This window comes from Prionailurus bengalensis, chromosome C1 (assembly GCF_016509475.1).
Source record: "Prionailurus bengalensis isolate Pbe53 chromosome C1, Fcat_Pben_1.1_paternal_pri, whole genome shotgun sequence".
Taxonomy (NCBI): Eukaryota; Metazoa; Chordata; class Mammalia; order Carnivora; family Felidae; genus Prionailurus; species Prionailurus bengalensis.
The window spans coordinates 176,564,359-176,577,941 of NC_057345.1; the positions used below are offsets into that span (position 1 = coordinate 176,564,359).

At 32.3% G+C, this 13,583-nt stretch overlaps 1 protein-coding gene across 16 annotated transcripts in view; it reads left to right on the forward strand.

The window, feature by feature from the left end:
* The window catches only part of GULP1 (GULP PTB domain containing engulfment adaptor 1), a 266,197-nt gene extending 258,934 nt beyond the window's left edge, over positions 1-7,263 (forward strand). For all 16 annotated transcript variants that reach the window (XM_043577270.1, XM_043577257.1, XM_043577268.1 and 13 more), the window contains one exon: positions 5,259-7,263. In XM_043577270.1, the coding sequence (XP_043433205.1) occupies positions 5,259-5,330 (72 nt within the window). In that variant the 3' untranslated portion in view covers positions 5,331-7,263. The remainder of the gene's footprint in view (positions 1-5,258) is intronic.
* The last annotated feature ends 6,320 nt before the right edge of the window (positions 7,264-13,583 follow it).

Below are 13,583 nucleotides of genomic sequence, written 5' to 3' on the forward strand. Positions count from 1 at the left end.
AGAGGTTTTATAACTCATACTTTAAAGTTCTTTTTTCAATGATGTAGTCATTATTGCATTGTCTACCTCATTGCTTGTCTTTTTTTGTTTTGTTTTGTTTGTTTGTTTTTCCTTAGTTCAAGATTTATTGCAAGGTCACTTTAACTAAAGTAAAATAATATTTTCTCCATCTAAAGTCTATGACAACTTTTGCTATTAATCTTGTAAGCCTAATTAATCTAATGCACACATTTGGCTACTATTTTTATCTTTGCACATAATGTAAAAACATTAGAGAACAGTGGGTGTATAAATAATGAGTTAATAAGCCTAGTGAGATGTTTGGGTTTTCTCTTTAATTTACAGAGGAAATCACAAAAATATCTTGTGCATGTCAGAAGTTAACCTGAAATGTTAAGCCATATTTCATTATAAATTGTTGGAAAATTAAATATTTGTTTGAAATTAATAATGTTATTTAATGTGACATAGTTTAAACTTTCTGGTATGTGTCACTGACAGACAAATCAGTAAAATAGTAATGATAACCCAGATGTGTGACGTCTAAGTTATAATAATTTAATACATTAAAAAAGAAGCATGGCAAATCAGTGAAGGATGAAAGAATTTTGCATTAAGGGGTTGTTAAATCAACTGGTTACTAATTTGGTAGAAGATCAAGGTACAGCTGTAACTTACAACAAATATCCAAGTAAATTTCAGAAAGAATTGTCAGTTTAAAATGTTAAAATACAATTGAATATTTATCAGACTTTTGAGTTGGAAAGAAATTTTAATACAGAAAAGAAAAACTTGTACATTAGTTTTAAATGTACACATTTAAGGTAAATGTAAAATATGTATACAGAAGAATTTCTATAGTTCTTTGTAGTTTTTTCTTTTCTCTTAAAAAATCTATAAATATATAGGGGCGCCTGGGTGGCGCAGTCGGTTAAGCGTCCCACTTCAGCCAGGTCATGATCTCGCAGTCTGTGAGTTCGAGCCCCGCGTCAGGCTCTGGGCTGATGGCTCGGAGCCTGGAGCCTGTTTCCGATTCTGTGCCTCCCTCTCTCTCTGCCCCTCCCCCGTTCATGCTCTGTCTCTCTCTGTCCCAAAAATAAAATAAAAACGTTGAAAAAAAAATTTTTTTTAAATCTATAAATATATCACATACACATAATTAAAGTAAAAAGACACATAATTAGAAAAGTAAACAATCAGATAAATAAAAAAGGGGTAGTTCACAGACCACCAGGGGCTAACATGTATGTAGACATGTCTAATTTAATCAAAGAAAATATACAAATTAAACAAAGAACTAGAAATGCTATTTTAATCAAGCAAATTAAATATTTTATTTCCTTATTAATGATCAGTGCAAGTGAAAATATGATGGACAAGCACTCAGTCATTGATGGGCAAGGGTCCATCCATAGCATCCCTTGGAGATTTGTTACTAATACTTATATTTCTTTTTGACATCAAAAACTTCAATGAAGTCTATTCTGAGAAGAAAATGACTCTAAATGAAGAAAATCTCTACAGACAAAAACATCTAGTTAACTTTAAGAATAATTATAAAATACTAGATACAATTAAATCATATTAAAAAGTTAATAGAGGGGCACCTGGGTGACTCAGTCAGTTGAGCATCTGACTTCAGCTCAGGTCATGATCTCACAGCTCGTGAGTTCAAGCCCCACACCGGGCTCTGTGCTGACAGCTTGGAGCCTGGAGCCTGCTTCGGATTCTGTGTCTCCCTCTCTCTCTGCCCCTAACACACTCGCATTCTCTCTCTCTCAAAAATAAATAAACATTAAAAAAAATTTTTTTTTAAAGTTAATAGATTCATGGTTGCTGGAGGGAAGACTAGTGAAGAGACAGTAAGAATAAGGGGATTAAGAGGTACAAACTTCCAGTTATAAAATAAATAAATCACAGGGATGGAAATAAGGCATAGGAAATACAGTCAATGATATTATAACTTTTACGGTGACAGATGGTAACTGCATAATGAGCATTGCATAATGTATGTAAATAGTAATCACCATGTTGTACACTTGAGACTAATGTAAATTGTATGTCATCTATACTTGTATTTTTTTAAAAAATAATAAAATATTATATAATCATTAGCTTTATGGGAACCCAATATAGAAACTTTGTTCTCCTAGATTTTAAAAAAATATAAAAAATTATATATATATATGTGATACATTAAAATAAATAAGAAAGTTGTATATAATATATAGTTTTTATACTGTTATTAAAATTGTTTTTAAAAAATCTATACATAGATGAAAAAGAGACTCAAAGAACATACTTCAATATGTTCATAATTCTTATGTAAGAGTGGTTTTCCTTCCTTGATATGCTTTTCTATTTCAAAATAAAAACTTGCAACTGGGCAAAATATTTCATATAAAAAGTGAATCATTAATAATATATTAGAAAAAATAAATAATATATTAATAAAATTATTCTTTTGTGTGATACTAGTTTACGATAACTTCCATCACTACATAAATAAAATAAAGCCTCATTTTCATTCGAAGTTTTAAAATTCAAGTGGATATGGAACCTGAGGAAGATTCAGTGGTCATTAAATCATGATTTACTAAATGAAACCTAGGAGGGAAGGTTAGAAACTGTGAGAAATTTTATCTGAGGAGTAAAGAAAACCAAAGAGCAATATAACAATGTGTCTGTTAATGGGGATGATTAAATTCATCTATGGGGATTCCGAAAGGATCCTTCTTAAATCACTATGGAGATATTCTTGTAAGAGATCTACATTTTTAAATTATTGAAATAGTGACCAATCCCTATTTTACTTTGATTGCTATTCTGCCTTTCAAACACTACTAACACACTGATAAGTAGTTGAAGTGATAGTGGTTTAATTTCAGAATGAACTGAGAAAAATTTTAAAACACTGTATGGTATCAAATCTTTCCAAAGTTAATACATATCTACACTGTCTGCCTATCTATCTATCTATCTATTCTCTATCTATCTATCTATCTATCATCTATCTATCTGATAATCTATCTATCCTCTATCTATCTATCATCTATCTATATATCTATCATCTATCTATCATCTATCTATCTATCTATCTATCATCTATCTATCTATTTATCTATCATCTATCTATCATCTATCTATCTACCTATCTATCTATCTATCTATCTGTCTGTCTAACATACCAGAAGATGACCTAGGACACAGATCCTCACATATCCAAATAAAATATTTATAAAATTAGTTAATTTATACTATCTTCAACTTAAAGGTTGACTTTCCTAAGTACTTGGCAGCTGTTTAAAATATATGCATACATAAGGTAAAATATTTCTTCTTGTGATAAGAACAGCCTTTTTAAAAATAACGGTAAGTACTCTGACTTTTACTCAACTAACTGTAATTTGTACTGTAAGTTCTGGGAAAAAGTTTTGAAAACCCTTTGCAGTAGTGGCACTGCTATGTGGCCTTTATAATGTAGGTATAATGAAGAGCATTCGCCGTGTTAACAGCAAATGAGGTGTGGCTTGCAGTTTTAAAATGATTTTCTTCTACTGTATGATAATGTTCACACTGAATTTGTAATAAGTATGTTAGACACCTGTAGTAAACAAAAGTAATTTGGGGCAATGCAAAGAGATACACAACTGGCCAACATACAAGTAGATACAGTCTAATGAAATAAAATACAAAGGAGAACAGAGGACAAAAGACTTCTTTCTGAGTGATGTTTTATTTTCCACAAGAATAGTCTGTTTACATTTTCACTCACCAATAATACGTCACATGGTCACCCCAAATTACAAATTACCTCCCTGAACAAAATTTCAGTTCTGTTAGTAAGAGAGAAAGGTAAAGTATATATATAGAGAGAGAGAGAGAGAGAGAGAGAGAGAGAAACTGCCACCGTGCTTCTACAAAAAAACCTAAATATAGCCCCAGTTCCTTTCATTAATGTGAGTCCCTGCTTTTTCTCTCTTCTTTGGCAGGCCAGTGTGCATAGATTAAGAGCAAGGGTGGGGATAGAGGAGATGGAAAACTGGAGATAGCCCATTACCTTATGCAAAAATGAAGAGAGCTTGGAGTAGAGGACAAACTCTTTTGCCACTAACTTTTTTTAATGTTTATTTTTGAGAGAGAGAGATACAGAGAGAGAGAGAGAGAGAGTTTGAACAGGGGAGGGCAGAGAGAGAGGAAGATACAGAATCTGAAGCAAGCTCCAGGGGACTTGAGCTGTAAGATCATGACCTGAGCCGAAGTTGGACACCCAACTGACAGCCACGCAGGCACCCCTTGCCACCAACTTTTAACACAAAATCTTAGGAGGAAGAAAACTTTTCACAGCAATTGTGTACTTGCTCTCAATAAGTCAGAGACAACTTAACTTCCAGAAACATCTAAAACATGCTTAGGGGGAGTGAGACTCAAGGCTACAACTTGCAACTGTAAGAAATAGCAGGACGGGGCACTTGGGTGGCTCAGCCGGTTAAGCGTCTGACTTCAGCTCAGGTCATGATCTCACAGTCCGTGAGTTCGAGCCCTGCCTCAGGCACTGTGCTGACAGCTCAGAACCTGGAGCCTGCTTAAGATTCTGTGTCTCCCTCTTTCTCTGCCCCTCCCCTGCTCATGCTCTCTCTCTGTCTCAAAAATAAATAAAAATCTTTAAAAATTTTTTAAAAAGAAGAAATAGCAGGACTAGTAGAGGAAGCTTCCTCCATTAGAAAGTGGGCTGCACATAGGATATGGCATTGTGTTTACTAGAAGTATTTTACCTAGCTCTGGACAGTGGCAACCAGGAAGAAAAGATGAAAACTATAAGGCTCTGTTGAACCTTTCATCAAACTTGAGGTCTAGCTATCTTACTTATATTTAAATGAATATTGATCTTTAAAGCCAACAGAGGAAATTTAAACTAGAGTAGAATGGCATTACAGATTTTATTGAAATAAAACATGTAAGTCTTAAAACTAGTTAACTCCATATATTTCTGTTTTCTTTTGTCTTTCATGCATGCTAACTTCACATATATTTAAAACATTTAAAATGCTAATGGGTCTACACAACTGTCAGGGATATACGCCAATATAAAATTTTGACAAACCAGCATTTGACGTATTTTTTCTTAGCTGATCAAAGCATGAAGATTTCAACTTCTATTCAGAGACTCTTTATTGCCTGATTATCATTATTATCACTATTATTATTATTACTGCCATAAGCATTTCCTATTTTAATTATTTTACTCTGTTTTACAGGAGGGGTTCAAAATGGGACTAACTCTTGAAGGCACAGTATTTTGTCTCGACCCATTAGACAGCAGGTGCTGATGTCAAGAACAAGAGATCCAGATTTGTGTTTAATTTGTTTTTCTATACATGTACATCATTCATTATTATTTTATGAAAGGTAGTATTCATGTGCCAATATATTTTTGAAAATCTTAACTTTTTGAAAATTATTTTAGTAAAATGTTCATTATTGATCTATAACATTTATTTCAAAAACAACTAATTGTAAAGTAAATCATACTTTTATGTTCCTTTCTGTTTCTCTTGTAGATGAATTTATAATCAAAAAACAGATTACCCAAATATCTGTCTTGTGTCTGAGTTCTAAATAATTAGCATCTTGAAATTTGTGTTCATTCTCCAGGCTGCTAGTTCATTATTGATTCCCAAAAGCCATACTTTAATGATACCTTTCAAAGTCTTGACAAGATATACCAATGCCAAGCTAAATATGTTCTATATTCAAACCAATAAACATGTTACCATCCATTAGACAGATGTTATTTTATGGATTAAATGTTGTTCATGTCATTGCAAAATGTAAACTTTGAATATAATGCCACGAGGTCATTTGTAGCAAGTAAAATAGCAAAAATATAATTACCAATAATAATTAAACCAAATAGAGTATTTGTTAGCAAAAACAAAGTAATAGTGTTATCTATTATTATCAGTTATACTCTAAGTCTTTTATTTATTTCATAAATAAAGATTATGGGAAAAAATGAAAATTTGCTCTTCGCAAAACACTTAATATTTAATTTCTAATGAGATAAGGTAGACACCTATCTAATGAGATAAGGATTTACATTGCTAAGCATCTCAACATCATCTGAGCTAATATTTCCTAAAAAAATATTTGAAATTTAGGCTGTCTATGGTTGCAATGTCTATTACCCATGTATACTTTACCAACTATATTTTTTCTCACTGAATAATATTATTCTTCTCGTATTTTCTCCTTTTCATAGATATTTTCTCACCAAATTTTATTTTGTGATGACCCATTAGTTTTGATATTTTGAAATCTATGACAACTATTCTTTATGAATCATCAATATTATTTAGCAAATTTAATTTGTATTTGTTTTTGTTGAAGTCAGAATCTCATTTTTCACAAAAAACAAGTGGCTTCTCAGTTTGGTTCAACATAAACAATAAAATTTTCTTGTACTTAATTCATAATGTGTTGATGAGCTCTGACCCTTAAAAATGTTTGCTTCCTATGCATTTGCCCATTATGTAATAACCTTTAATTTGTACTCAGTGCAAGAAAAATCTATGGTCAAAATTTAAAATTTGGTTCATCGCATCATAAGAAAAATAGATTAAATTTGAAAATATGAGCTTAGATTAGGGGTAGATCTTAAAAGTAGATTTTTATTTTACTCATGGGAATTTCTGTCAAGTGCTAAAGGTACATATTCAGTAGGAAAAGAAATCAAATATGCTTATGCAATATTATATTTGTATGTATCTTCATGATGTTCTATGGTATATATAAGCCTTGTTTTCTGTTATCTGCTAAGTTGTACCTTAATTAGAGGTTAGTATATGTTTCATAAAGAAGAATCTTTATAATTTTGTTTGCCATATAGTATTTTGGAATTTGTATAATGAGGATGTTTAGAAGCCATTTCAATGGCTTTTTTTTAACAGATAGAATTTGTATTTTTATTGTACTTTAAAAAGCTTTATGTAATAGGTATATATTTAGCAGCCATTTATTATCAATGGTAACACAATAGAGTACTAAGATGGTATTTGCACACTTAAGACATGTTACTTTACCAATTTTTAATGGTAATCAGTTCTGCTACTGGCATGACTAAATAGTACATAATTGGTCATTAAGTATGAACATTTATTTCACCAGTGCATTTTTATGAAGATCCAGTTGAAAATTGTATTTCTATGTAAACTCAATGATATGTTTGATTTTGCTGAGAATAAATAATTTTAAATAAATAAATGGTGTAATTTACTCATTAAATAATATCTAGTTAAGTTAGAAACATTCTGAAGCTACTTACATAACAAAGTTTCCTGGTCATAAAATGAAGCCTAAGAGAAGAAGGAACGAAGGAACAAAAGAATGAAGGAAGGGAGGCAGGGAAAAGAAAGGAAAGGGATTAATGAACTTTACTTTTAACTTCATTTTTATAGCCCACACACATTTTAGCTGCATAAGCGAATACCATTCAGTTGTGGAAACAGTGGACTTGGTCCTGCTGGTGAGATAGGTCATAATGTAGTTTGTGATCTCACTAGAAGCATCTGGTGCAATGACCGTATTATGTAAATACCTCTTTTCAAAATTCAGAGCCTTTTTAGCCTGGTAATAAAGGCTTTCTTGGCTGATAGGCTTTAAAAGGTGGAGTTGATAAAAGATCTGAGTTGTGGCTCACTGGAATATCATGACGTTTTGAGCCTTTTGAAAACACAGTAGTATTTTAAAGATTCACAGGACTCAAATGCACAGGGTTTGCACACCAATGAGCAATTCATCGATCTATTCAATAACGTTCATTTTTGACTCACTTTATGTGATAATGTATATCATGTGGGCAAGAACACATCTCGTAAGTTTGCTTACTTAACATTGTTAAATTGAAGACCAGATTTCTGCCTTCAGTTAGTTTACTGTCATAAGGAACAAGTAAGGCAATACATGAATGCGTGAAAAACAATATGTACAAAAGTACCGTGTGAACCGAAATCTTCCCAGAGAGTATATATATTTAACTATGTTTAAATGTGGGTACCTAGCACTGGCTAGTGTCTACAGTGTTAGATATCCAGTTCAATGGCAACAATTTTCTCTTCGTTTATTTTATTTTGGATTTGAATTTTTTTAAAAAAGTTTTGGTCCCATTATGGGAATTTATGTTCAGATCGAATTTCTGATAGATTTGCATTGTCTCATTTCTAAGTTGTTTTTTTTCTCTTTTTGATGTTATTTAACATAACTATGAAAAAAAAACTGGCTGCTAATATTTTTCTGTTCCAGTGTTTCCATATATAGTTCCAAATTCAATATTTGTTCATGATTTTGGATTTCAACCTCTGTTAAATTAGTTGGAGAATCTTGGACTCAATTTTGACAACTAAATCTCAGACTCCACCTAAACTACACTGCTTATAGGTGGCAAACACATTGCTGAGATAATCATGGCTGGTATTGCCCCCAGATCCCGTATCTCAGGCAGGAAGGACCTAACAAGTGTCCTCTCCTTCCTAGATAACCTCAGACAGATTCTCAAGAACTTCCTCCTTAAATGTCCATCTCATAAATGGAACAAAACCTTAATTCTTACACACTTGTTTCATGTCTTGATCATATATTGTTAATGTCCAAATGTAACCTACTTCTTCTAGAAATCCTGCATATAAAACATATTTTGTCTGGATTCATCCAAAGTGGATTTCCTTACTCTAATAAGGAGACCACCAAAAATAATTTATGCTCTTCTCTGTCCTTGCTTTCAAGTAAATTTTTGTGAAATATGGAGATTACATTTTTCTGGAAGCATTTCTTTCCACTCCAGTTCATGGGTTCTAAGATACACTACTTCCTAAATCATAGATAATATGCAAAATATGGCATACTTAAGAGATTGAGTTTAACATCCCATTTCAAATATTTTCTGACATTACATAAGTTGAAATAGTGAAATTTCTATGCCATTACATTGGGTTTTGTGTCACTTAATGGTACCACCATAACTATAACTATGAATTTGGAAAAATTTACTTTATTTCCCTTAGCCACGTTTTTGGCGTTCATTCAGATGCATACTCAAAATTCACTGAGTCAGACTTTTCCAGTTTGCATGCAGGTCTGTCTATAGGCACTTTGGAATATGCATTAAGGCATTTAAATGTTGCTTTCTTTCATTAAGAAAACCCAGCTAGAACCTGTAAGAATTACCTTTAAAAGGGTTCTCCAGTACCCATTGAACATAATTAAGTTCTCTATTAGAGGACATTCTGATATCTGATGACATTTTCTTGGTAATTTGTACTTTATTGAATTAGCATTCATATGTTTTGCAAAAATAAATGAAATACTGTCTTGGAAAATATTTTAAAAACATTTTTAAAGTTTTTTTTTAACATTTCTATTTATTCCCCAAAATCTTGAAGAAAAGATTGCCTTGACATTTTTATATCCTGGGGTGCCAAGCACAACACTTTTGTCCATAAGCATTCAGTAGAGGTTCGATTCTTTAACATACTTCTTGCTAATAATGTGAGCTAAAACTTCATAAGCTCTCTGTGAAAGAAAAGAACAGCATGCCTTCCAAGTGAATGTTAGGAGAAGATAACCACTTTGTTTTCTCTGATTAAATCTTTGCTATTATTTTAACTTTAAACTCACTGCAGCAATAATTTGCTAAAGATCTTGACGATTCTCTCAGCGCATCTAACAACCACTATAGAATCATAGACTAAGGAAATTTGGCCCAACTGAAGGAGGGAAAACAAATGATTACTGAGTTTCAAAGAGGTTGTGAAGATTTAAAGATTAATATTATGTAATTGAGAGACATTCCTTATACTGAAGGGGATGGAGACCAGTATTTGTTGAACATGTGTATTAAAGAATGATAGCTATAGATTCCTACTGTATCTTTCCTTGAAGCCCATATTGCGGTCACACAGTTTTCTTGGTTTTAAATATTTTTAAGCTCATTTATTTGTCCTTAATTTTTATTGTCCTCTTACTTCAAATGACATTTTACAAGAACATGTTGGGGCCCTTCCCAATTGACTACTCCCTCCTCTCTGTCTGGCCAGGCTGCTGTGTTCTAGTCTGTTCCAAAGGTCACTTGTTCCAGTTGAAATAGCTGTCTGGATGGCCTGGAAACAATCCAGAGACTGGTTCTTTCCTGCAAAGAAAGCAAAGAAAGATGTTTGTTTCTTGGCTACATTTTGAAAAGGAAAAATAAAAAATGTTATGGCTAAATCTACTAATAGTTGAAAAATTAATATAACCCTGGGGCCAACTTGAAATTGTTATTTTCCAATGTCTCATGTCATTTTGATTTTTTATATAATTTTAAAAATCAGTTGTTTACTATCAAAATCATTAAGTAATCAGTTTATGTAGGTAAGTGTATATATAAGAAATGTATGCAGAGAAATTTTGGCAAAGATTCAGGATATACTGAGTTCTCTCACAGACACAAATACACTCACACTCTCACTTTATTTAGCAGGTCGGGTCTTCATTTATTTTATTCTTGGTATCCGCTTTAATTAAGAAAAAATCTTAGGTTGTGCTAGACAGTACAGAGAATGGGAAGAGATAGGTAATGAAGGGATAGTCATAAATATTCAAAGATACCAAGTAATCCACACTTGGCAAATTGGCTGTGCACAGATATTTGACCTGTTCAGTTTTCAGACAATTTGGACCATTTGTAGGCTAGAGAGTAATACCTATGATGCAATTATGTAAAAAGCTGTTTCTAAAGTGATTCCTCTTTAATTTCCCTCAGTTCTCTGGCAATGCTTGTGGTTTTCATCTTTTCTACATAAAAGGAATTAAACAGGAAAATACCTGAAAATAAGCTGGCCACTTGTTCCATTACTTTCTGCCATCTATGGCAATTAGAAAAACAAATATTACTTAGAATAACTTGAGTTTGAAAATTTCTAAACCAGAGCTTACTTAAAATTTTAAGTAATTTTTAGTAAGATTACTTATATAAACTATTTGCTTTAGAATATCTCAGTCTGATCTATAGAGAATCAATGAACTAGGATTTAAAACTTCATACTTTGGTGGTACACTTGTGGGTATAGCTCTGATCTGAGCCATGACTTTGGAAAAGTCATGTAATGTGGGGTTCATGAAGTTCATGAACATTAGCTATTCTTGGCATAAAAAAGGGATAAAGTCCTCCAAACTAACCAAAGATTTTAAAAAGTCATGGAAACCACATATTTCATCTTTTATTTACATACTAGTTTAAATAAATATTGAATCAATGTCTCCTAGGTAAATAGTGCATCTAGCTGGCAACAGTCTCTTAAAAGGCAACAGCAGAGACCACAAAACTGTCCCAGCCTTTGTATCTGTTTATAATCTCAAAATGTGTGTATAGGATTCTATCCTTTTAATAAAAGTTGAATGCAAGGCAAAAGCATGGTTCTAAGATTCTCTTTTTTCTCAACCTTTCATACACCTAAGGATACATTGAAAGGTCTCCGAGCATAGTTACACTGGAGAAATGGGGCCTATGGTTCTCCTCAAAGTATTAATGGCTTGCCAAATTTTCAGGATAACTTCAAGATAAATAATGCATTCTCAAAGGAATTCAGAGACTCTCCTCTCCAAGCAAACATTAAACCATGAATATGCCAACAAAGAAATGCTGAGATTTCTAATACTATATTGAAATATCAAAACAAGCATTCTTATATTTGCTTACTTGAAGAGAGACATTTAAATTCACAGAGAATTTGTCATATTTCTATATTTTATAGGAACCTGCTTGTATGTACTTAGGTTTTATAATGAAAATGTATGTGCACATGTCAATATTAGAATACTTTCTTGAAATATATTCAAGTAAAACTTGGCTTTAACATATGAGCTATGCTCTTTTATGTAGCTTGTTGGTGCAGTCTTTCTTACTGCTGTACGTGTTAAAAAAGAAAATGCAGAAAATGTAAAAATCTCCAGCATGCCTGTTAAATCTTCCAAAGGTAGAAATTGTATTTCTCATCACTCTGTATCCTTCCCTAAGCCTTAATCATAGAGAAACAACTAGAGAAAACAGCTGTCCTTGAAAACCACAAGGGGCTTGAATATTTATTTCTGCTATGCAAATTGATCAAATTTGTACAAGCCTTTGCAAGAAATTTTACCGAAAACTCTCAAGTAGTACCTCCTTCTTAGCAAACCACTCATTTTTTGCAAAAAGAAGCAATCAAGAATGTCTATCTGATCAAATAAAATTAATTAGAAAGCTTGTAGACATTAAATAAAGTCAATGAGACCACGGAAAGCATATGAGTCATATGACCTAGTTGAGCTTATTTAGAACACACACACACACACTTACAAAACTTTGAGATTCCATCAAAACCAGATTGTTTCCCGCACTGTTCCCCAACTGAAAATTAGAAGGTCAAAGCAAAATTAGACAAAAATGTCCCCAGAAACAATGCATGAAAATTGTCTAACAACTAACAAAATGAAATAAAGTAAAAGGAAGACCATGTTTTATCATTTAAAATTTTACATGTTCAAGGGTTTTTATCTCATATAATATTTAATATTAACTTTCATGTAGTACCACTTATCTTTTTCTTTAACAACTATCAGGAAATTTGCTATAGTTAGTTCATTTTTAGGATGTAAAAGGAAACAATGTAACTAGGATTTAAAGAACACAGAGAACTATTTTGGAATGTGCTTGCTCTCAAGAAAGGCCAAGCAAGATTAAAATAAATGCATTAATTGATTATTGTTCTACAACAGAATGAGCAATTTTAAGCAGAGAGAAACTTCAGCTCTGTTTCAAAAGGTCAGCTGTGATGGTATTTAAGAGGAAAACTGAAGTCACATTTTTAATACTTAAGACAGATGCTTTATGTTAAAAGACTTCTCTGATGAGGTCCTTTTGTGCTGACTAGAGTCTGTTCTCCTGGGTGGATATAGATTGGAAGAAAGAACAAATTATTGTCTTTCACTGATTCTTTTATGCCCCTTAACTGTACATATTCTGAGGAAACAATTGAAATTTCTGCACCCTGGTTTCATCTCCACTCTATGCCTCCATTCCCGAAAGGAAAGTCTTTGTGTGTGTGTGTGTGTGTGTGTGTACACACACAATTGAAGTTTCTAGAAATGTGATTCTAAATTTGGTTTAAGCCAATTATTAAGGCAGTTTGGGTATTCAATGAAGATTTTGGAGATGTTTAAAACATTTTTCAGAGACGTTTTAGAGACATATTTTTTTTCTTTCATTTCCTAAAGGTTATAACATCAAAAGAAAATGGTATAAATAATGAGTATATATTGGAAAGAGTAATGTATATTTATGACTGCCAAAGTTTCAAGATTACTGATACAAATTGTGGTATGTCTATGTGGCCAGAAAGATCATTCTGAGATGAACAATCTTTCCATCCAGCACTCATCATAGAATATTTTTTGGTATATGTGAAACCACAAGTACATCAGTGGGAACTTACTTGTATGGAAATACTGAAGGCAAACCACTAATCATGGCAGCCAGATTTCTCAGAATAAAGCAGTTACTTTAGAAATTATGC